General features: G+C 55.7%; 1 protein-coding gene across 3 annotated transcripts in view; it reads left to right on the plus strand.

Annotated features, from left to right (window-relative positions):
* The window catches only part of Carmil1 (capping protein regulator and myosin 1 linker 1), a 252454-nt gene that overhangs the window by 80014 nt on the left and 147382 nt on the right, over positions 1 to 25058 (plus strand). For all 3 annotated transcript variants that reach the window (XM_077109704.1, XM_077109705.1, XM_077109706.1), the window contains 2 exons: positions 13246 to 13296; positions 15792 to 15851. In XM_077109704.1, the coding sequence (XP_076965819.1) occupies positions 13246 to 13296; positions 15792 to 15851 (111 nt within the window). The remainder of the gene's footprint in view (positions 1 to 13245; positions 13297 to 15791; positions 15852 to 25058) is intronic.

Here is a 25058-nt window from a genome sequence, read left to right on the forward strand (position 1 = left end):
TCTTTCTCTGCCTTGATTTTTTTTTTTTTTCAACTGAAAAATCGTGAGATTAGCCAATAGTAGCCTTTTCACCATGACCTTGGCAGGAAAAACGAGATAACTGATACCATGAAGTGCTTTGAACTGGGAGCAGGAGGGTACTTCAATTACAGGAAGACTTTTCTGTCTTTATTTTTATGTGACATTTAAAATGTTAGCATTGAATACACATCAGGGAAGGAAACCTCCTTCTGAATGACATTGCTAGAATGATGGATGACCTCCAAAATGTTAGAGTTGCATGCAGAAATTAATGAAACGGGCTTAAAAATCTGTTAAGACCAGGTCAGATATCATTTCTTTTCCAACAGTACATGCAGAAATGGGAGAATTCAATGGTAGGTGACGACGATAATAGAAAGAACATATGCTTTCAGATCTTGTGGATCTATTTTGTACTTACCCTTATTATATAATTCAAGAGGAAAGGGGTAACATGATTCATGAGTGTTTTGTTGTGTAGTAAGTTTAGTGACTTCTAGAGCTCTCAGTCTAATACAATAGCCTCTAGCCACAATAACATAGTGATTGTTAATAAATTAATAAAAATGTTAATAAAACATAGATAAAATTAAATTAAAAATTCAGTTACCTAGTCACACTAGCCCCTCAAAATGTTCATGAGTAGCCACCTGTGGCTAGTTGCTTCTGTCTCAGGATGTGCAAACACAGAACGTTCCAGAAGGCTCCATGAGAGATGGCTGTTGTAGAGGGGATGAGAAGAGGCCAGAGGACATGGCTACCCTTCTCTTCCCTTGGTTGCTCTTTAGAATTTAAGTGGACTCTTGTTTTACATTATCGTGTTTCCAGTGTGTGTTTGAAATCACTGAGGCACGGGGTGGGGATGGAGCTCCAGGAGATACTTTTTCCCTCTACCGAGAACGAACATGCCTTTAATTTGATAATCTTTAGAAGGTCCCGGAACCATTTCTGTGCTTTCAGTTCTCACTTTTTTCATTAAAAAAAAAAAAAAAAAAAAAAAAAAATCCCTTACTTTACAGGCACCATGTTAGGAGACCAACCTAGGAGCCAGTTAATCATGCCAACTTGATTGTTGTGTGGCATTTCATGAGTGTGAACTGAAGTGTCCCCTCTAACAAGGGAATCCTCTTTTTTATTCCAATGCGCTTGTTAACACCCCCCAGGGCTCCACCTCAGTGCACACCCAGAGCCTGCCCGCCTCTCCCTGTTCCCAGGGCTCCGCGCGGCCTGCACGCATCCCTGGATGGCTGCTCCTGCCCTGGCTCCCTGCTTCCGCTGTGCCCTCCTGGGCACTTTCAGTCTGTTCTCAGCACCAGGGAGAGCCAGCCCTCAGTGTCACGCTCCCCTTGCCCAGGTCATGACCTGGCACTCTCTCAAGCCCCGTGGCCTCGTCTTCCGCTTGTCAACACAGGGCCTCTGCATTTGCTGTCCCCTCTGTGGGTCACTCTTATCGGAGGTGCCCACATGGTCCAGTCTTTTCTTCCTATAGACCTTCCCACCATCACTCCACGAGGTCTCACCAGGCCACCCCCGACGGCCTGCTCCCAGGCCCACAGCTGGAGCCCTCTTCCCTTCAACACCGTCTTGTCTTTGTCCTCCTCCTTCTCCTCCCCCCTCCCCCTCCTCCCCCGTGTCCGACTCCTGTGCGTAAGGTCTGTCTCCCAGTAGAATATGAACGGCCGCGGGCAGGGCTTGGGTCTTTCCCCTCAGAGGTTACCAACAGGTAGGCGCTCAGTTTTTGTTGAATGAATGAAGGAATTGGTTCTTTAATGACAGAGAGGGAAGAGAATGGAATAGTGCATTTAAAATGCAGTTGGAGACGTGTATATGGAAACAAAGAGCGCTAGTCTAACTGAGATGGTCTTAGCAAGAGAGAAACGCAAGGCGCATCCCCTGGGACCCCTGCTTCGGCCCACTAGGTCCCTGGGTTCAGGCTCTGTTCCTCTTCCCAGGCTTGCAGGGCCACACTGGGAAGCTGAACCAGGGCCTCGGGGGGACAATTGGCGAGAGGGAACAGCCAGCTTGGGTGTTGGCCTTTCAGGTTTGCCCTGTCCCCTCAAGCTGGTCAGTCCCCTGCCATCGTGCAGCACTCAGAGGAGGCAGGAGGGGGCCTCTGGGTCCTGGGGCTGGGCTGCGTGGCTTGGATTCACTCTGAGGCAGCAGAGCCAAGGGTGGAGGATCCACATAGGCCACCGTGTTGGAGGGACAGTGATGAGTTTGAGAAATAGGTGGAATGTCCCTGCCCCATGCTAGGAAGTAGTTGTGCCAGTCAGGCGCCTGGCCTGTCTGATGCAGAGGGGAATGCCTGGGAGCAGTAAAGGGGGTCGGTCACTTACCCTTAGCTGCTCCCCACCTGGCAGGGGAGAGGAGGCTCGGCTGCGGGGCGCTGCTAGCACGCAGTTTGTGTGAGACCGTCTGCGCCTCACTTGCTCTCTGTGTGACGGCTCCGTGTGGCTTTAACGAGCTGCACCTGAGGCTCCACAGTTTATCTTGAAACTTTGAGCCACTTGGCCAGGTGCTTGGTTCCTCTAACAGGTGAGCAGTGTTCCTGTTTCCCTCAAGCGCTTAGCCCGATCTCACCCACCTGAAGCTTCCAGAGATAAAAACATGCTGTTTAAAAAAATAACACCATGGCTCCCATTAGCTTGCCCTTTCAGCAGGTCCTGGTTTTAAAAGATAGGTGGCCTTGTCACTAAAATCCATGGTCAATAAAGTAAATTATGATGATTTCTATATATTGTACAAGTTTTCCCCCTCGGTACCTTGATCCACTCTCTATAAATTGATTTTTCTGGATTTGACTCGGTTGCCCTATTGACAAGGGCAAAATCAAGATATTTCCCTCAGCCCTCTGAAATCCTTCATTAAAGTAGATTTCACCTGCCCTGCGTCCGTGGCTGATGTGAGGATCCCAGCCCCAGAGCTGCAGAAGGGGAGAGCTGGAGCCGCCTCCTGTAACTAAAGGGCTCATTCTTGGGACCCAGTGGGCAAGGGCAGGAGGTCGGCAGGTGGCACTTGTGCACCTTTGCTCCGTTGGCTTCTCTTTTCTTCATTCTATATCTTGGCAGGGGAGTCGGGAATTAGGTAGTGGATTGCTTTGAAGCAGGTCGAGGTAATCTGCCCACAACAGGTTTTTAGGTACCTTCCTTTAAGGATGTGACCAGTAATGGAAGAGGAAGGATGTGTCAGTCAGCGAGAGGCAGCAGGCGAAGCAGGCAGAACTGAAGCTAATCATCAGCTTCACAGATCGGGCACCTGTGGCTTCCTAGATCCTGAGTGTTCTCAGTGGACACAGGAAGAATGGCAAGGCTGCGTTCACTCGCTCAGCAGGTACAGGGCACCACCCTTGTGCTGGGCACTGCACTGGGCCCTGAGAAACAGAGCTCTGAACAGGACAGAGGTGGGACTCCCCGGCACCTTGCAGTCTGATGGGGTTGGTGGGTATTAAGAGTAGGATCCCACGAATAATTGAAATGACCAAATGTGTTTGTGAGGAAGAGTGTGAGAGTGTGACAGGGAGAGCGGAGGCACTGGACTTGAAATCCTAGGTGGGACCTGAAGGCGGACTCGGGGGCTGGGTCCAGCTGGTGGGGAAAGGACAGCTTTGGATGGGATGCTTTGGAAGCACCAGCTGGGCAGGAGCCCTCGCCATGGAGGCCTACCCTCACTTGCATCCAGTGCGGCCGGGGTGTGGTGTGGCTCGGGGCGGAGGCAGGGCCCAGTGTGCCAGCAGAGAAGGCACCTGATTCCATGTGGGTCTCTTGAAAGGTCAGGTTTAGGTCTTTCATAGGCAATTGACTTGAGGGACCGAGGGCATCTGTGGGAGGCTCCTTGGACTGGACCAGCAGGTGACGAGGGTGCACATGAGACGTGTGTAGGTGGGCAGGCTGCGCCGCACTTGGAGGTCTCCAGACAGGGGTGGAGGTGACAGTGCCTGGATCTGGACTAGAGAAACTTTGGATGGCTGTGTTTGTCACTGAGCAGGGGCTCTTGGAGGAGGGACGGGTTCTGGAAGAAAGACCACGAGTTTAGTCGTTGATGTGCAGAGCTTACAGGTTGGAGAGATGTGCAGGCCAGTTAGTTAGATCTGATGTTCCAAGAGAGGTCTGGGCTGTGTGGACAGGGGAGTCGTGGCGACTGGTGGAGGTCGTGGGAGTGGAGATAGCTGGGAGTGGACATGCAACCAGAGATGACCGAGGGGTGCACACCTGTGGGAAAGACAGTGTCAAGCATGAAGGGCTGTGTCCACCGCTCCAGAGAAACCTAGCTAGAAGATGGTAAAAGGCATTCAGTGCATTTAGCAGCCAAGATGAGGGGACCTCAGCAAAGGAAATGGAGCTGTGGGACAGAAGCCAGGTCTGAGCCTCATGCGTGAGTCTGACCTGAGAAAATAAAGATCCTGAGCTGAACCCTTTCGTTGGGAAGTTGTGCTCCAAGGGACAGGGGCTTGGAGGGTCAGCAAGAGTTGTGTAGGCTCCAAGGATCGAGTCTAGATGTACTCGTCTCTCTGTGGAGGAGGAGTGCGTTTGGTTGCTCGGCGTTCCTGCAGTGGCCAGGGCCCAGGTGAGGGCCGGGCTCCCGGCCCCCAGCCCTTCAGTGGACGTGCAGGCAGCTGTGGAGGCTTGGAGTGGACGGCAAGTGGATCCGTTCTGGTAACTTCTGTTTCTCTGAAGTCGGCGGCTAAGTCATCCTCCCAGGTGCACGGGGAGGGGTCAGCTGGCCAGTGGCCTTGTCCTCCGGCTACTCTTGAGCCTGGGAGGAGGTCTGGGATGGGCAGCCAGCTGGGCTCTGCCAGGGCTGCGGCTGTCCGTGGGAAGTGAGAGGGCAGACACGTGGGTGGAGGGTGTGGACCAGGGAGGAGGGGTTCCAGCCGGGGCTTGGTGGGGCGAAGGTAGCTGGTGCTGATGGAGAGGGAGGCTGGGGAGACCTGCAGCCAGGGTCAGGGAGCCGAGGGTGGGAGGAGCCGAGTGAGGAATCCGTTTCCAGGGCCTCTGTGGCTTCTCTAGCCTTAGCACACATAGGGACCCCGGGGGTCTCAGTGAGATGCAGATTCTCATTCACCAGGTCTGGCCGGGGCCTCAGATTCTGCATTTCTAACCAGCTTCTAAGTGATGTCCGCCCCGTGTCCTGTGCATCAGCCTTGGAGGAGAGGGCTGAGAGCTGGTGCCTGAATGGAAGTCCCAGAGGCGGCTGGCTTGTAGCTGAGGAGGGTGCCGGCCTATCAGCCTGAGGCCTGGGTCTGGTACTCAGCCCTGTAGGAAAAACGCACTAAAAAGAACCCTCAAGTTGGCGCAGTTTCAAGCCATATCAAGACCCAGGGTGTGTTGAGTGGACAAGAAGGTCCAAGCCTCTGGGGTGTGTGGCAGGGCCAGCGCTGATTCAGCACCCTGTGTGGGTGACCTGGCGTGATCTTTATTTCACCCTCGGTGGGTAAGTGTGCAGTCCCTTACTTTACAGACCATGGAGGCAGGTGCAGGGAGGCCTCCCCGGTCAGCCGTGCCTGTGAGTGGTAGAGCTGGACTCCAGCCAGGCTGTCCAGCTCCCAAAGCCAGTGCCTGGGTGGCCGAGTGCAGCCTCCATTGTCCCTGGGTGACAGAGTGGGGGGCTAGGGAGGTTTTCAGTCAATCTGAGCATCGTCTGTGAACAAGTTTGGAGTGTGTACAGGTGTGAGAGACGTAGTGCCAGACCCTTTACACACCCCATTTGATCCTTGCTGCTGTCCTGGAGTTCACTTCGAGGTGACACAGGTAGGACTCAGAGAGGTTGGGTAGTTAGTAAAAATCGTGGGGATTTGGCAAGTGCATCTGGATTGGTCTGTGTCCCTGTGTCCAAGGCCTGTGGTTCCTTCACGCCACACCCCCGAGTGGGATGGAGCGTCCCTTCCAGTCTTAGATAGGCTCCGCCCCTCTGGGAGCCCCCTCGCTGACCCCGGCCACTTGCTGGAGACGGTGTGTGCTGGACAGATCCGAGAGGAGCTGGCCTCAGGGTGTGGCTGTTTCTAGCTGGCATGTTGGCCCACACCTCGGACGGGCCTGGTCTTTCTTCCCTGTGGGTCCTGCAGAGCTGTATGCTGTCTGAGGACACTTGTAAGGGCTCCTTGGACATCAGTGTCCTCACAGATGAGCGCACAGTAGGTCATCTCTGGTTCTCGTGTTGGGACACCTGTGTCCCCAACTTGGAGGTGAGGAGATTGGGGCTTGGAGACCTGAAGTGACTTACCTGCCCAGTATCCCTCGGCTCACAGAGGTGGTGGGCAGCAGCACGGCGTGCATTGGTGGTCAGTGAAATCCTGTTGTGCTTCTTCTGTATTCCTGGAACAGTCGTGCCTCTGCTGTTTGTGAATTCATTTCAGACAGATATGGCTGCGATGATGGGGGGTGCTCTAACCTGCCACCCAGGCTCACCCAGGGCTGAGGGGTCTGGCATTGTGGAACCTGGTCCTGTGGGACTGAGCCGGGGGTCCGACTCGTCTTCTCTCATGGCCTCTGATAGCCCTTCGTAGTCACCCCCTGTTTGAAGAAGGCCACTGCTGCTTGCCAGCTCTCAGGGGAGCCTCGTCTGTAAGAACCCCGTCTCCTGGCTCTGCCCTTAGGAGGGTCACGTTTTCAAAGAGCAGGTGTGGCAGATTCCAGGGTTTCCTCTCAGCTGGTATTCTGAAAAGGATCCCATATGTAGTGACATTCAAAGAGCAGATGCTTTGAAGTAGCTGTGGGAAAAATGAGGTGTGCTTCTCCCCTGCTTTGATGATGCTTCCCAAGGTTGCAATAACGATGACGCGACCCGCTCTGAACTGTGGGTAACCGTCCCGTTTCTGCAGGACGGCGAAGTAACCAGGTGAGAAGAAATGGATTTGTACAGGTGTCAGTGCATGGACACCCCCTGTGCTAGGCACTGGCACGGAAAACCGGCCACCGTGGCTTCTCGTCCCCTGGCGCGAGCATCTGATGTTCTAGAGAGCAGGGACCTGGCCGCCTCGGGTCCTTCCAGCAACATTTACCAGGGCCTTGTCACCCTAGAAGCCCCCTGGAGCCAAAGAGGAGGAGGGTCTTGGATCAGGGAGAATCCCAGAGCATAGGACAGGAGCATGGAGGCCTGCGCCAGCGGCTTTTAAGGCCCGCAGAGGTTGTAACTTGTTCAGGGTTGGGTCACTTCGCTGGCTGCTTCACTCGGGCCCAATCCAGACACCCCCTTTCCAGTTTAACACTAGTACAAACACAGAAGCAAGAACAGTGGACATGGCACAGCTGACCCCAGGTGCAGGGCTCTTGGTGAGACTGCACAGAAGCTGAGGGAGTTGGCCCCGCAGCTCTGAAGCTGGCTGCCAGCGTTTCTGTTGGTGTCAGAGGAGGAAACCGAGGCAGAAAAGTTCCGTGGTTTGCGCCGGGTCATGTAGGTCGTGAATGCTGAAGCCTGGGCCAAACCCAGGTAATCAGCCCCGAGGTCTGCCCTCTATCCCTGAGACAGCCCTTTCTGGTTAGTGCTTTAGGCCTTGTGACACGTCTGCTGAGCCCTGGGCTGTGTGCGGGAGCAGGACAGGCGGTGGACGAGGTGCTGTGGCCGGGCTTCAGCCAGACTTTATTTTCAGGACCAGGCAGGGGCTGGATTTGGTCCGTGGGCTGTAGCTTCCGGACCCTCACTGGACGGCAGGGCATATTCTGGGGCACCCCCAGTGTGGCAGTGCGCCCACGGCTGCCCATCCCGTGTGGTGCCTGGGGCCAGGGAGGGCACTGACAAGGCACTTCCCGCGTTCCTCCGGGGTAGTGTCTGTCTTTTGCGGCTGTGTGTTGTTAGGAGGCTCACAGCCAAGACACAGATTTTATTGTCTCCACTTCCAGTGTGACCTTGCACAAGTCCCTCCGTGTCTGTCACTCGTAAATCACTCGGGTGGTAATGAGCCTGGCCGCCTGCCTCTCCCTCACCTGGTGTGTTTGAGTTGGATCGATGGCCTGTCACACGTGGAGCTGGGAGGTTGAAAGTGGGCAGTGTATGAAGTGGCGTTCATCATTTAGTTTGCTTGTAAATTAGAGAACATGCTGGGGTCATGGGACCGTTTGTTGAATGTTTGGCATGCAGGGCCACTTTTCAAGGAAAGGTGCTCCGGGGGTCTGCGCGGAAGGCGTGTGGCAGGGCTCACGGGTGGCCTGCGCAGCCTCGGGCCTCAGGCGGGGAGACGCTGAAGCAGGCACTCTGATAAAGGTGCAAGGAGGGGATTCTGCGGCCAACCCAGACATACATTCTCCATAAGAAAGTTCAGGCTTCTCTGCTAAACTGTGAAGTTGAACATTACAAAGGGCTTTTATAAATGTTTCAAAGTGAATGTTTGAAGTTAAAAGTTGAATGGAGACGTGTCGGGGGAACTGGGCTGCGGCTTGCACTTCAGTAGAAGGGAGAGGCCGTGCGTTGCCTGGTGGGCCTGGGCTGGCGTGCTGAGGCCTTCCTGGGAGAGTGGGCTTTCCCAGGAGGGCAGTGGCGGCTTTGCCGCTGGGGTGAGGGTTCCTTGGCCAAACACACACTCCCTCTGACATCCCAGGTGGTGTTTTTTTTTTTTTTTTTTTGTGACTTTTTAAAACTTTGTAAGAAAATCCTTCTCCTTCAAGGCCAAGCATGAGTGTGGAGCTGAAAGTTTCTCCCCAGGAGATGCCCTAATATCTTTTTGGTTTTGTTTGCTCTTGACAAAAACCATTATTTAAAAATCAAGCCGTTGTAGCTATGTAATTTTACTTTGTGAATCCCAGTCAAGGGGGCTCTTATTTAGGTTCTAGTCCGAGCTGGTGCTGAGAACAGCATCTGGGTGCTGGGTTGGGGTTGAAGCTACAGGTGTCTTTTACTCAGGTGTCCAGCCGAGGAAGCCCCTGCACACTCTTGTCGGAGGCTTCCCAGTTTGCTGGTCTCGGCCTGCAGTCTGCTAGAAGTCAGCCCACTCTGTCAGCTCTCCAGCTGGGAGGTGGCAGGGCCAGAATTTAAGTCCAACACACCCAAGCAGGTGGTCACCCAGGAGCCCTGGGTTGCTGGGTGAAGATTCTCAGTGCCGAGGCTCCAGCGTCCTGGGCAAACGGAACACTCCCTTGCTCTACGCTCTTGCTGGAGAACATTGCCACGTGCTTCCTGGTGGGTGTGGAGGGTCCTGGGAAGGGTGGGCTGACTCTGCAGATCCCTGATTTCACTCCCTCCTTGTTACTCGTTTTCTAACACCGTCCTGTGCCTCTGGGGAACCTAGCTGGCTGCCAGAAGTGGGGACCAGCCGGCACCAGGCCTTTGCGGCTTATCTTCTGTCTTCCAGAGCTGCACTCCCTCAGGATGGGTCTCTTTTCAAGCAAATTACATTGGGAGGTGCCCCGCTCCGCATGCCTCAGCACGCAGTGTGCCTACACCCCTGTAGAGTGTTGACACAGGGGCCTCATCGCGAGCCCCGCTGGGGTCAGGGTGAAGACAGGGACCATCACTGGAGCGTCAGGTGTCTGCCCCTGGTGTGGAACCTGGCCTTAACGCAGAGGGGACGCCACGGAATGCTCTGTCCGCCTCTTTCTTTTAAGCATACTGAGCCCAGTTTGTGCTCTGCCAGGGGTCCCAGAAGTCCCCTGTGGTGGCAGTGCTAAGAGGACAGTGGATCCTGTGACCCTTCCTGCAGGGGGTGGGGAGGGCAGCCTGTGTGTCCCCTGAGCCGCCGCTGCCCTATGCCAGCTCTTCAGTGCGTGTTTTTGGAATTCGATTGTTAGGTCTGTTAGTCAGAGTCACATGGTGACCTTGTAATCACTTAATTACCCGAGTGCGCGTTGTGTGACAATGGGAGAGGTGTCTGCTCCTCTTTCTCCTGCGGTCTGTTCGAGCTCCGATGTGACACTCTTGCCGGGTGCAGAGTTGCTGTGGTGGTGTCTGCTTTTCAACAGGTGTGAATAAAATCCATGTTCCCCAGTGATTCCTGTAGAGGACACAGGCAGCGGAGGGCACCCGCCGCAGGAAGAGAGAGCACGTGGCGGGGGTACTGGCGGCGGCAGCAGAGAGCCAGTCCCTTTGAGGGGGTCCCAGAAGGCGGGAGGAGCCAGAGAGGAGGAACAGGGACTGGCTGAGGGGTGTGTGTGCAGTCACGTGGACAGATGTAAGATGAGACAGACACTGGCTGGGGACCAAGGCAAGCAGGCAGGACGGGCAGTGGGGTGACCCTTTCTTGTGACCCCCAGGGTCCCACATCCCATTGAGTCCTCTCACCTGTCTGCACTCTGAGCTGCAGAGTCCTTGACCCGTCCTCGTTCCCCTGTGTGCAGATCACTGAGGGATCTGGTTCTTGGAGACGTCTGAGAGCCAGAGAGCCACCTCTTGAGCCGCACCCTCCAGGTTGGAATCCCAGCCCTGCCAAGTGACGTTCTCCGTGTGCCTCAGTTTCGCCATCCTCGAATGGGACAGCACATGTTCCCTGATGGGCTCCCACGTGGGCTGAGCCAGGTGACCGACACAACATCCAAACAGCTCAGGGCAGGAAGTAGCTCGCAAGATGATCCTGGATGCTGTGCGATGAATTCCACTTTGGAGGGATGTTCCCAGGGCCTACAGGTTCCTGCCTGGGCTTTTGGCGTTGACCCTCACTGCTGATCTGGGTGAGAGTGGAGCGCGTGGGCTGGAGCGAGGAGTCGCAGCTTCTCGTCCTGGCTCTGCCCGGAGCTCCCTGGGAGGCGGTTTCTCTGGACCTGCTCTCAGCTGCCACCCCAGGATTCAGGGCTTGGCCGGGTGGTATTGGAACCCGTCTGGCAGATGAGTTTTACCATGTGGCTGTTATTGAAATTCCGTCCAGAGATTCTGTGGACTTGGGGTTCTCAGGAGGACCAGGAGGACCAGGTAGGTAGCCCTGGGAGTCTGATGACTGTGCCTCTTTGTGACTGAGGAGGGAGAGTCGCGAGCGTGAGCCTGGGAGAGGAGCTGGGCTTGAAAGAGGGGCACGTCCTGGGGCCACTGAAGGAGGGGACTCCAGGTCCTCTGTGGAGCATGGGCTCCTTGGGAAGACCCCTCCTTCCTGTGAGATGAGTCCTGGTCCCACGACAAATGTCGATGGCAACCTGCTCACTGGACCTGTGCCAAGGGCCTGGGGGTCTCTGCTGCCTGTTCTGTCCCTGTCTGAGCGCCTTTGTCATGTCACTGTCATTGCTCCTCTGACTTGGACGTCCCTTACTGAGCCTGTGTCTCATGCAACCAAACACCCCCAGCCCTTTCTGAAAGGGCCTCTGGCTCCCAGCTGCCCGCGTTCTGCTGCCTACCAAGGGCGGCTCAGTACAGGGGCAGAAGGTTCAGGGCATTTTGTATTTGGGAAGACAATTTCAGAATTTCACTGTTGGGCTGTTGGGGAGGGCAGCCCTGAGCTCTGTGGGTCTCTCCGGTGTGGCGTGCTCTGGGCTGTGCCATCTTCGCCCAGCTCCAGTGACGTGCCAGGGCAGAGCATGCGGAGGCAGGTGTGGTAATGTGTCTACCTGGCCCTGTCATCAAGAACCTCCGCTCTGGGGTCAACAGATGGCCCCAGGTGTGAATCCCGTTCCTGTCCTGATTGTGTGACCTTGAGTGAGTGTCACTGCTGAGTCTCAGCTGGTTGCTCTATGAAATAGGGGCGTTGCTTGAACGTGGCTTTCACGAGACCGCGTGTGTCTGTGTGGTCGGAGGCGTCTGCTCGTGGCACATGGGGTCGCTCAGCGCATGGAGGCTATACCAAGGGACACGCCCTGCGGCCTGGGCAGCACAGGGCACCCTGCTCAAGTGCCTGCTCTTGGGCTGATGCTTCCTGGTACATTGCTTGAAATGCTGAGTGCTTTTGAGCCATGGTCTGTCCTGAGAATGTCCTCTAAGTTCTGCAGGCAGAGCTGCTGCGCTCAGCTGCCTGACGCCCGCCCACCTGCCCGCGTGCTCCTCGGCTCCCTCTCTGCCTCCCTGGCCCACGCCCCCTCCGGTGCTGCTTCATTCCTGGCCTCAAGGGTCTTAGTAGAAAGCAAGGATTCTTGCTTAGGGGAAGAGCAGGGATTGGCTCTCGGTGGTGGCGGTCACAGATGGAGAGTCTCGTTCTTCACTGTCAGGAGTCATTTCTGACCCATTTCTTCTTTTTCTTTTTTAAAAAAGAGAGAGGGGGGGAGGGAGGGAGGGAGGGGAGAGGAGAGAGAATTTTTTTTTAATATTTATTTTTAATTTTTGGCGGACACAACATCTTGTTTGTATGTGGTGCTGAGGATGGAACCCGGGCCCCACGCATGCCAGGCGAGCGCGCTACCGCTTGAGCCACCTCCCCAGCCCAGTGATCCACTTCTTAGCAAAAGTCACTTCTAAAGCCAGATAGTGCGAATGACACAAGTCCGTGCTGTGAGTGGCCCGATGCTGGCATTCAACAGAAGGTCTTGAACTGGGCTGTGCGTCCCGTGCCCTCCCCACTGCCTGACCCCTTGCTCCTCATCTGTCTCTTAGTAGATAGTTCGACAACAGGAACAGCAGGTTTTATAGAAGAGAACGTAGCTTTTGTTTCGGGTCTGGAGACTGGAGCGGGCCATCCAGGCACACCTGCTGGGTCACCTGGGCCTGGATCAGCAGTTGGAGCCTTGGGTTGTGCTAGGTAAAGCATGTGACTTTGGAGAAGTCCTCCAACCCCTTGAGGGCTCAGTGACTTGCGCAGTTGTGCGGGTTTTGTTCTTAGCACACAGGTCTCTTACGAAGTAGGGATTTATGACAGGGAAGTTCCTTGGAAAATGGCAAGAAGGCCCAGGGCGTGTGGGGCCAGATGCATGGAAGGTTGTTACCGGCCAGGATAGGAAGGAAGCCCTAATAAATGTTCTCTCCGGGACTGAGCAAGTGCAGCAGGGAGGCGGCCGGGCAGGCTCCTGGAGACCCCGCCTGCGTTTCCACCATGTTAGGTGAACGTGGTGTGGGCTGGAGCCTAGGGGGAGCGTGGGAGTGGCGCTGGAGCTGGGGATGTGTGGAAGAGTACTGGCTTCTCTATTAGGTCTGTGGTTGATGGGATGGCCTCCTGACCACTCGTAGGACACCCGTCTTGGTAGTCACCTGAAAGGGCCCATTGCTCCTTTGGCCACGGGCTGACTTCTCATCTGGAGACTTCGTGGAGGATTTGTCCCTGTGACCTTGGTCCAGGACCTTTGCTGTTCTGGTTGGCAGGGGCAAGCCTCCAGCTCTGGCAAGGGCGACCCCGAGGCCTGCCCGCCCCGCTCTGGCGTGCGTGCTGACCATGCTGCTTCTGTGTTTCAGGTGCTCACGTCCTGCAGAGCCTTCCTCCTGACCGCGCGCATCCCCACCAAGGTAAGCGTCCGCAGGCCCCTCTCCACACGGGCCCAGTGCATGGTACACATGCACACACACACACACACACGTATGCACACACATGTATGCACACACACACGTATGCACACGCACATGTACACACGCACACACATGCACGCACACGCTCGGCACTCTTGTTTTCTGTGCCCCCCGCCCCCCAGGCCCCTGAAGGTGCTGCGGATCTCTTCACTCCCTTCTCTTCTCTTTGCTGAAGGTGTCCCAGGGACAGTGGTGGGTGTCTCCTGCTCCGTGTCCTGGGCGCTTCCTCTCTGCTGGGGCTTGGTTTCCCCTATTTCAAGCCTGCACTTACTTCCTTCAGTCCTGGGGGCAGGGGGGGGGGCAGGTTCCAACCAGGCTTGACAGGTGGAGCTGTCTTAGGAAGGTACTGGGCAGCTTGCCTCTGTCCCCACTTCCTGACTCGTCTTCCTCCCGCTCCTGCCCGTGATTCTAATGCACTGACCTTCCTCAGACTTGGGGTGAGCTGGAGTGGACAGAGAATCAGTTTTGGGGGCTAGGAGCAAAAGCCTGATCAAAAGCCATGGATGAGATCAGAGAGGCTGATTTGAACTTGCATAGATGCCTTTGGGGGTGTCTCAGAGACTCACTCCCTCTGCAGTCCTGAGGAGGACCCAGGGTCCTGGCTGTCCGTACCCTGGGCAGGCATCCCCCGCTCCTGGTCCATGCTGCAGGGCCCACTCCTTTAACTTTCTGCTTCCCTGGTTCCTTCTAATACCTCTGTGTCGTTGCAAATTCTTTTTCTTCTGCCAGAACTTCTCTTCCCTTTGTTTGCTTAACAAACCTGAAGTCATTCTTGGAGTCATTCTCTGGGACCCAGCTGAAGTGCCACCAGTCTTTCCTGGCTCCCCAGCACTTTCCTCTCCCTGCAAATCCCTGGGGTAAGGTGGAGCATCGTAACTGCCCTCTAATTAACCTCACTAAGCCAAATTGACCAAAGGTGCGCATTTCTGCCCCTGGAGAGCTCACTACTGCTGGCTGCTGTCATTGCTGAAGGGCAGTGAGACAGCAAGCCTGTCTGCACCTGCTCCCACCCGTTGAATGAAATGCCCATTGAGGGTCAGCTGTTCACTCCCAAACCTGCTTACAGCAGCTACATCAGAATGTTTTTAACGGGATACTTTACATGGCAGTGAAGTCTGAGTGCAAAAGGAGAGGGTGCTATCAAACAGTGAACGTTAATACAGCTAGTTACTTAGAAAACATTGCTGTCTTAGACCACCGTTTGGGGAGGGAATGAGAAGCATGATTATCTAGGAAACTTCTGCCCTCCGGTTGCTTTGCAAGCATCTTTGACTTCTCCATTTCTGATCAGACCTGAATAATGGAGATTGGAAGCCCAGAATTGGGGTGACTCAGAGGCCCCTTGAGGGTCCACTGGTGGGCTTAATGCAAAGAAAACCTTTGGCCCTGCTCAGAAGAGCAGGCTATGAAAGTATGTTTATAGGTTTTTATATTAAAATATCAAAGGTAGGTATGTGTTCTTTTTACAAAGCCATTCCCTGATTTAAATGACTTTTCAAAACCCAATCCAGGCTCTATCTTGGCAATGACAGGTAAGAAGACTCCTGTTGAAATTGAATGTTGTAAAATACGTGCCTGTGAGGATGCACTTAAGTCCTGGAGAACAAGGTGCACGTCTCATTCCTCTTCCCATGTCCAGTGCAGGCACACAGTAAGCTTTTCATAAATGTTCATCAGCAACTCAATGAATAATGAGAGATTGGGTTCTCTCCTCGTCCCCGGCCCTGCTCCTCATGTGTCTTGAACTTTAGCTGCAGAGCAAGAACTTCTGCTCTGGACTTTCCCTCTGGTGACTGTGGTGCCACATGCCTTCCAGATGTAACTCGTGGGGTGGCATCTGCATGCTTCTACCCTCTCCGTGAGCCACTGTACCCATGGGTTCTTCATCCTGGGGGCTAGGAGCATATCTGTGTATGAGTGTGGGTGGAAGACAGGGGAAGAGAGTCCTGTAGGTGCTCAGAGTGTCACACAGCGTTTAGAATGTGGGGACATGCAGCGGGGACTGTGTCCTCATGTGACTTCCTGTCTCCTTTTTGCCCCTCACATGCTAGGCTAGTGCCGTGCCTCTAAGCTACATCCCCAGGCTTCCTTTCTGTGACTTTCCAAAGCAACATTTTGAAGCCGAAAGGGAAAAGATGATTCATGCTGTGTGAGCATTTCTCAAGGAGTAAATAGTGGATTGTGAAAGTTTCCCCTTGGGTTTGTCCCTGGATGAGTGAGCGACTTCCTCTCAGCCCTTTAGTGAGAGGAATGACGCTTCTGCCGAAATATGATAAATCATGCCCCTTTCTTGCTGAATGGAAATATTAAGCCAGTTTACCCTCAGAAAATACCTAAAAGGTTCTTTGCCCTGGAAGGGTCTCTGATTATAGCACTTTACTTTGAACGATGTGTTTAAACCCTCGTTTCAGGTTTCCCCTTCTTTCCCCCTGCAGCTCGAGCTCACCTTCAGCTACCTGGAGATCCATGGCGTCTTCTGCAACAGGCCAGCCCAGGTGGGTGTGAGTGGCAGGAGCCTGCCACAAAGCTCATGACCTAGTCCAGATCCCGGAAACCCTTTGCTTTCACTATTGAAGGCTTCTCTAGATGGTAGGAAAACAAGGTCAGGGAAAGTGGGGTTCTCAGAGCGAGGGCTCCACAGAGGCTGTGTGCGAGCAGTGGGGGAGTGGTTCTGATAAGGAAAACGGATGACTGAAAATATCCAGTCCGCTCTGTTAGCTGACTGTCGGGACGTGGGAGTGCTGGCCTTAGAGGCTTTCTACAGCAGATCTTCACACTGAAAGTTCCTGTGCTGTGGGAGGCTGTTCCTGGAGGAGAGTGGCACATCTAGTTTTCAGTGTTATGAATCAGATTTAGGGCTGGGGATGTGGCTCCGTGGTAGAGCACTTGCCTAGCACGTGGGAGGCACTGGGCTCCATCCTCAGCACCACATAAAGATACAATAAAGGTGTTGTGTCCAACTACAACTAAAAAAGTCTTTTAAGAAGATGAGATTTACAGAACCCAGCTTTGTTGAGCTGTCAGTCGCTGCATTGAAGTGCAAAGTCCGATGGCCTTCGATGGCCTCTGACGCAGTACCCACGCACAGTACACCAGGAAATGGTTGCCCAGTGAGGACACGAGTCCAGCCGTGGCCCCCAGGGCCTCCTGCACCTTGGCAGCCCATCTGCAGCTGTTCCCTGTGCTCTCATGGGGGTCTGCGGCCTGTCTGCCCTCCCACTCCCGTGGCATGTTGACATCTGTCTTGTTCCAGGTCCTCCGTGGCCGAGGCTGCTCCGCTGTGGGCTCCTGGCGGTAGGTGGGGCCTCTCTCCTGGTGGGGAGGTGGGTTTTTTTTATGGTGGTGAGTGACAGGTGCTGCTGCTCTGAATGCTTAGTTGAGTCCTTGGAGGGAGCTTTCTTTTCCCCTGGGGGAGCCCCTTGGGGCGCCATGGTGGAGTCTGCCCTGGTGCTTAGCTCCTTGAGTGTCAGCCTCTTTTCCAGGGAGGGTTCTGCCCACCTGCACCTGCAACGTGGAGCGCGGTTCCTCCGCGTGCTCCCGGGTGCTGGTGAGGCTGGTCCCTGATTCCAGTCCCTCTCATGGGTCTGCGATGCTTTTCATGGTGGCTGTCATTTGCGTTCTCCACTATGTGTCTTTAGTGAGCGTTAGTTCAAACCTTCCCCCATTTTTAAAATAGGGTTGTTGGTTTTCTTAGTGAATTTTAGGAGTTCTAAAATAATATATTCTGGCTACTGCTCCTTTGTGCAATGCGTGATTCCTGCCCACTTTCTCTCTGCTGTGCTGGGCTTTCCAGTCTCTTCTCGGCCTCTCTCGAGCAGAAGTCTTAGCCTTGGGTCACACCTGTGCCTGCGTGAGCCTTGTTAAAGGAACCCTTCTGCAGAGAGCACTGTGGGGACGAGCTCCTTTCCCTTTCTCTGAGCAGTGCGTCCGCTTGCCCAGTGCCGTGGTGCGGAGAGACGCTGTTCCCTCGCTGAACTGGATCTGTTCTAACTGTCCACGTCAGGGCTGCTCCACTCTGGCCTCCGAGGTGGCCTCCTTGGCTTCAGGGTCTCTCTGTGCCCCCAACACACTGTGGATTGCAGTGGCTGAAATCGGGCAGGGTTAGTCCTCCAGCTTTGTGCTTCTTTTTCAGAAAAAAGATTATTTTATTGATTCTGGGTCCTTTGCAATTACTGCTGAACTTCAGAATCAGGTCGGTTTTGGTGTTAGGGTTCCCTTGAGGAGCAGAACCAGTAGGAAAGAACTTCATAAATACGAGGGGGTTATGAAAGTGGCTCTCAGGGTCTGAGAGTGGACAGTGCCACGGTGGCCGTCTGCAGGCTGGAGAGCAGGAAACCAGTAGTTGCTCGGTTCAGGAAGCTGGGGCCTCAGACCAAGAGGGACAAGGGACGCAGCCCTGGTCCCAGGCTGAAGTCCTCGAAGCCTGGAGAGAGAGAGCGAGTCCACCCTAAAGGGCTGAAGGAGCTGGAGGCGCCTTCCCAGAAGTGCTGTGCTCACGGGTGCTGGTGGGTGGCCTCCTTCCTCTGCTGAGTGCACCCACCCTGGCTGTCAGGTGGTGCCACCCACATTCAGGGCAGGCCTTCTTGCTCAGTGTGTGGTCCCACTCGTCCCTGGTGCCTGGAAACACCCTCACAGACACACCAGCGTGGGCACTGCCAGTTTCCTAGGCAGTCAAGTTGGCAGTCAGTATTGACCATCACGGTTTCTCTGTAAAGCTGGGGTTTTGATTAGAATTTCATCGGACCTTCCCATTTTAATAAGATGGAGTCTTCTGACCCAAGAAAATGGAATATTTCTCTATTTATATGGGTCTTCATATTTCTTAGCAGTAATTTGCTGTGACTTTTGGTATGTGTCTCCTGTCTTATTTATTCCTAAGCATTTCCTATTTTTCTTCTGTTGTAAATGGTACTGTTTTTAAGGTCCAATCTGAAATGCAGTTGACCTGTGCATGCTACTGTTGTGTCCTGCGGCCTGGCCACACTCACCAAGTAGTGCCCGCCTTCTGGTGGATTCTGTAGCTCCATGGAGGTGGTGTGATCTGTGAGTGTGAGTCCATGGGCCCCTTCCTGTGAGTGCCCCACATGTGTGCGTATGTCTTTGGGCGCCTTCCCATGAGCACTCCACGTGTGTGGAGGCATCCCTGGGTCCCTCCCTATGAGCACTCCACATGTGTGCAGGCGTCCCTGGGTCCCTTCCCATTGCACTCCACATGGGTGCAGGCGTCCCTGGGTCCCTTCCCATTGCACTCCACATGGGTGCAGGCGTCCCTGGGTCCCTTCCCATTGCACTCCACATGTGTGCAGGCATCCCTAGGTCCCTTCCCATTGCACTCCACATGTGTGCAGGCGTCCCTGGGTCCCTTCCCATTGCACTCCACATGGGTGCAGGCGTCCCTGGGTCCCTTCCCATTGCACTCCACATGGGTGCATGCGTCCCTGGGTCCCTCCCCATGAGCACTCCACATGGGTGCAGGCAGCCCTGGGTCCCTTCCCATGAGCACTCCACATGTGTGCAGGCGTCCCTGGGTCCCTTCCCATTGCACTCCACATGTGTGCAGGCATCCCTGGGTCCCTTCCCATTGCACTCCACATGTGTGCAGGCGTCCCTGGGTCCCTTCCCATTGCACTCCACATGTGTGCAGGCATCCCTGGGTCCCTTCCCATTGCACTCCACATGTGTGCAGGCATCCCTGGGTCCCTTCCCATTGCACTCCACATGTGTGCAGGCATCCCTGGGTCCCTTCCCATGAGCACTCCACATGGGTGCAGGTGTCCCTGGGTCCCTTCCCATGAGCACTCCACATGTGTGCAGGCATCCCTGGGTCCCTTCCCATTGGACTCCACATGGGTGCAGGCGTCCCTGGGTCCCTTCCCATTGCACTCCACATGTGTGCAGGCATCCCTGGGTCCCTTCCCATGAGCACTCCACATGGGTGCAGGCATCCCTGGGTCCCTCCCCATGAGCACTCCACATGGGTGCAGGCGTCCCTGGGTCCCTACCCATGAGCACTCCACATGGGTGCAGGCATCCCTGGGTCCCTTCCTATGAACACTCCACATGGGTGCAGGCGTCCCTAGGTCCCTTCCCATTGCACTCCACATGTGTGCAGGCGTCCCTGGGTCCCTTCCTATGAACACTCCACATGGGTGCAGGCGTCCCTGGGTCCCTCCCTATTGCACTCCACATGTGTGCAGGCGTCCCTGGGTCCCTTCCTATGAGCACTCCACATGGGTGCAGGCATCCCTGGGTCCCTTCTCATGAGCACTCCACATGTGTGCAGGCGTCCCTGGGTCCCTTCCCATGAGCACTCCACATGTGTGCAGGTGTCCCTGGGTCCCTTCCCATAGCACTCCACATGTGTGCAGGCGTCCCTGGGTCCCTTCCCATAGCACTCCACATGTGTGCAGGCGTCCCTGGGTCCCTTCCCATAGCACTCCACATGTGTGCAGGCATCCCTGGGTCCCTTCCCATGAGCACTCCACATGGGTGCAGGCGTCCCTGGGTCCCTCCCCATGAGCACTCCACATGTGTGCAGGCGTCCCTGGGTCCCTTCCCATAGCACTCCACATGTGTGCAGGCATCCCTGGGTCCCTTCCTATGAGCACTCCACATGTGTGCAGGCGTCCCTGGGTCCCTTCCCATGAGCACTCCACATGTGTGCAGGCGTCCCTGGGTCCCTTCCCATGAGCACTCCACATGTGTGCAGGCGTCCCTGGGTCCCTTCCCATGAGCACTCCACATGTGTGCAGGTGTCCCTGGGTCCCTTCCCATGAGCACTCCACATGTGTGCAGGCGTCCCTGGGTCCCTTCCCATGAGCACTCCACATGGGTGCAGGCGTCCCTGGGTCCCTCCCCATGAGCACTCCACATGGGTGCAGGTGTCCCTGGGTCCCTTCTCATGAGCACTCCACATGTGTGCAGGCGTCCCTGGGTCCCTTCCCATGAGCACTCCACATGGGTGCAGGCGTCCCTGGGTCCCTCCCCATGAGCACTCCACATGGGTGCAGGCGTCCCTGGGTCCCTCCCCATGAGCACTCCACATGGGTGCAGGCGTCCCTGGGTCCCTTCCTATGAGCACTCCACATGTGTGCAGGCATCCCTGGGTCCCTTCTCATGAGCACTCCACATGTGTGCAGGCGTCCCTGGGTCCCTTCCCATGAGCACTCCACATGTGTGCAGGTGTCCCTGGGTCCCTTCCCATGAGCACTCCACATGTGTGCAGGCGTCCCTGGGTCCCTTCCCATGAGCACTCCACATGGGTGCAGGCGTCACTGGGTCCCTCCCCATGAGCACTCCACATGTGTGCAGGTGTCCCTGGGTCCCTTCCTATGAGCACTCCACATGTGTGCAGGCGTCCCTGGGTCCCTTCCCATGAGCACTCCACATGTGTGCAGGTGTCCCTGGGTCCCTTCCCATGAGCACTCCACATGTGTGCAGGCGTCCCTGGGTCCCTTCCCATGAGCACTCCACATGGGTGCAGGCGTCCCTGGGTCCCTCCCCATGAGCACTCCACATGGGTGCAGGCGTCCCTGGGTCCCTTCCCATGAGCACTCCACATGTGTGCAGGTGTCCCTGGGTCCCTTCCTATGAGCACTCCACATGTGTGCAGGCGTCCCTGGGTCCCTCCCCATGAGCACTCCACATGGGTGCAGGCGTCCCTGGGTCCCTCCCCATGAGCACTCCACATGGGTGCAGGCGTCCCTGGGTCCCTCCCCATGAGCACTCCACATGTGTGCAGGCGTCCCTGGGTCCCTCCCCATGAGCACTCCACATGGGTGCAGGCGTCCCTGGGTCCCTCCCCATGAGCACTCCACATGGGTGCAGGCATCCCTGGGTCCCTTCTCATGAGCACTCCACATGTGTGCAGGCGTCCCTGGGTCCCTACCCATGAGCACTCCACATGGGTGCAGGCGTCCCTGGGTCCCTTCCCATGAGCACTCCACATGTGTGGAGGCGTCCCTGGGTCCCTCCCCATGAGCACTCCACATGGGTGCAGGTGTCCCTGGGTCCCTTCCCATGAGCACTCCACATGTGTGGAGGCGTCCCTGGGTCCCTCCCCATGAGCACTCCACATGGGTGCAGGCGTCCCTGGGTCCCTTCCCATGAGCACTCCACATGTGTGCAGGTGTCCCTGGGTCCCTTCCCATGAGCACTCCACATGTGTGCAGGCGTCCCTGGGTCCCTTCCCATGAGCACTCCACATGGGTGCAGGCGTCCCTGGGTCCCTCCCCATGAGCACTACACATGGGTGCAGGCGTCCCTGGGTCCCTTCCCATGAGCACTCCACATGGGTGCAGGCGTCCCTGGGTCCCTCCCCATGAGCACTCCACATGGGTGCAGGCATCCCTGGGTCCCTTCTCATGAGCACTCCACATGTGTGCAGGCGTCCCTGGGTCCCTTCTCATGAGCACTCCACATGTGTGCAGGCGTCCCTGGGTCCCTTCCCATGAGCACTCCACATGTGTGCAGGCGTCCCTGGGTCCCTTCCCATGAGCACTCCACATGGGTGCAGGCGTCCCTGGGTCCCTCCCCATGAGCACTCCACATGGGTGCAGGCGTCCCTGGGTCCCTTCCTATGAGCACTCCACATGTGTGCAGGCATCCCTGGGTCCCTTCTCATGAGCACTCCACATGTGTGCAGGCGTCCCTGGGTCCCTTCCCATGAGCACTCCACATGTGTGCAGGTGTCCCTGGGTCCCTTCCCATGAGCACTCCACATGTGTGCAGGCGTCCCTGGGTCCCTTCCCATGAGCACTCCACATGGGTGCAGGCGTCCCTGGGTCCCTCCCCATGAGCACTCCACATGGGTGCAGACAGCCCTGGGTCCCTTCCTATTGCACTCCACATGTGTGCAGGCAGCCCTGGGTCCCTTCCTATGAGCACTCCACATGGGTGCAGACAGCCCTGGGTCCCTTCCTATTGCACTCCACATGGGTGCAGGCGTCCCTGGGTCCCCTCCTATGAGCACTCCACATGGGTGCAGGCGTCCCTGGGTCCCTCCCTGTGGTGTGTGATTTGAGGGCCGAGCAATCTGCCTAAGCATGAGCTCATATCTTGGGTGGTGCTGGTGACAGAGCCCTGGGCTCTATCTGACTGCAGAGTCTCCTATTTTCTGCCAGCGTCTATGAGACTGACCAGGCTAACTTAATGGCTTACCAGTGAGGTCAGATCAAATCTCTGAGCCCGACAGCTGCCCAGGCCAAACCTCTAGGACAGGACTGAATGGGCCTTAGCCCTAACCTTCGAGGGAAAGCACCCGTTCTTTCCGTCAATTGCAAAGTTGGCCACAGGCGTTTAATAGATGTCTTTTATCTGGTTGAAGAAGTTCCTTCCTATTGCTAGTTTTTTGAGAGTTTATCAGGAATTATTTTGATTTTTTTATTTTTATTTTTTGGGGGGCGGATTTGTTGGGTTTATTCCTCCCACCTCCCTCCTTAGCTTGTTAAGTTGCTTCATTTCATTTGCTGATAGTGAGCCGTCTCTGGCTCCTGGGGTGAACCCCACCTGGTCGTGTGCGCCTTTATCTGTTGTTGGTTCTGTTGTTAAAATTTGTACAGCGTCTTTCTCGCTGACCTTAGTGACTGCTCTTTTCTCCTCCTTTTTCGTGCTTTCTTTGGCCCGATGGTTTTGTGTTGACACCGTCACAGACTCACAGCATGGATTGGGAGTGGAGTTGGTGAGTTCTTCAAGGTGTCTAGTCCTCAGTGATGTCTGTCTCCACGTCAACCTGTGGCGTGGGAAGGTTTTTAACCTCACAGTCTCTTCCTCCAGTAGATGTGGGGCAGATTACATTCATGTATTTCTTTCTGGACGAGCTTTGGTAGTTTGTATTTTTTAGGAAATGTGTCAATTTCATGTAAGGTAGAGGCGCTCTTCATGATCTGTCTTGTTATTCTGTTAATACCTGTAGAACATCACTGTGGATACTATAACCTGGTTTCCCATGTCCTCCGAGTCTTGTTAGGGGTTTCTCAGTTTATCCATCTTCTCACAGAGAACTTAGTTTTTGCTTTCCTTGACTTTTCTCTATTGATCTCATTGATTTTTCTATTTTATTGATTCTTGCTCAGATTTTCATTATTTTTTATTACTCTTGTTGGCTTTTAAAATTAAAAAGTAGTGTCCGTGTGTTTGTGGGCGGTGTGCTGGGAGTGCTCCTGAAGACTGTCAAGTTGTCACTTCACGTGAGTCGAGGTTGCGCCCGGATCCTTGGTGCTTTTCGACGTTCCTTGTGGGCAGTGTGCCCTCCGTTCTCCGGCCCTGGAGTTTGGAAACAAACCACAGCAGCATGTTTGCCCAGCTGGCCAGACGTGGGCAGGGGCCTTGCCTACAGGTGGCTCCTCTGGGCCTCCAGGGCCTCCAGGGCCTCTCGCTGCCTCAGTTCAGGATGGCCAGGGTCAGAGTGTGGAGTCAGGACGAGCAGAGGCCCTGGAGGGGTGTTGGTGCCCCTCATTACGGCTTGGCTCTGGGGTCTAACTGAGGAAGGCCGTGGCGGCAGGCCCTGCTTTTCCATGTGGCTGCGGGAGTGGGTCTCATCGGGCCTCCCATGGCTGTCCTTCAGGGTCCCAGGAACAGAGCCGGCGGTCTCAGCCCCCTGGCGTGTGGCATTGTGAGTTCCTAAAGAGCAGCTCCCCTTGGCACACAGGGGCTCTTATTCCAGGGCGTGGAGCTGGAGATGACCGAGTGAAACAGTGGTTCCTGTGGTTCCACCCCAGGGCCAGTGGCCCAGAGAGGGCTCCTCCCTGCCCTGGAGAACTTCAGCATTCCTGGGTTCAAATGCCCGTGATGGTTTTAGAAATACAGACTCCTCGACAGAGCCTGTCCCCGATGTCACCACCACCCTCCCACATACCTGTGCAGCACACAGCCTCACACACAGCAGGGTCAGCGTGTCAGAGGACACCCCTGCCTCACCTGGACAGCGGGTCTCTGGGCCCTTTTTGTCGGTGCAGCTGTGGATGTCTGAGCCTGGTGCAGGAGAGGAGTGCCGTGCAGCGGGGTCTCTGCTGCCTGACTCTGATCTGCTCTGGGTCCCGTCACAGGGTGGCGGGGTCTGGGCTCCTCTCAGCCTGGTCTTGGTTAGAAGCCTTTCTGCCGTCTCTGTCTCTGTGTTAGTTTTGGCCATTATTTAATCACAGCTGGGAAGCTGGGGTGACGTTCTTGGGACATGAGGCATGGCCTTCTGTGTGAAGGCCGGAGAGTGAATGCCCTTGAGCTGAGAGCTGGGACTGAGACTCGGTCCCTTTCCTTGAGGGATCCTGGGCACCTTCTCGGTTGCCAGGCCTCAGCGTCTCAGCTCTCTGGAGCCCGGTTCCGCCTCCTGGTGCTCAGCAGAGGCTGGCCGCGGTCCAGCTTTGGACTGTAGCTGTGGCCTGCTCTGGTGGTGTCCCTTCCCCTGGGAGGTCATTTGCTGTGTGCTGGAGTGAGGCTGGCGCACTGACCCTGCTGGGTGGAGTGGAGCCCTGCTGGTCATGGAGAAGTGGGTTCTACCTTTAAGGGACAGCAGAGCCGGGACTGGAGGTTGGAGTCACAGCTGAGGCACGGTGCCTTCCAGCTCTGGTTAGGGTCTCACTGACTTGGTGCTTGTGGTGTGGCTTGGGAGCCCAGGGCCCTGCACATGCTGGGCAGGCGCTCTTCCACCCGGGGATCGCTGGCCCCTCTTTAGTATTGATGTCCCCGGGGGCAGAGGTAGGGGCTGT

This window comes from Callospermophilus lateralis, chromosome 6 (assembly GCF_048772815.1).
Source record: "Callospermophilus lateralis isolate mCalLat2 chromosome 6, mCalLat2.hap1, whole genome shotgun sequence".
NCBI classification, from domain to species: domain Eukaryota; kingdom Metazoa; phylum Chordata; class Mammalia; order Rodentia; family Sciuridae; genus Callospermophilus; species Callospermophilus lateralis.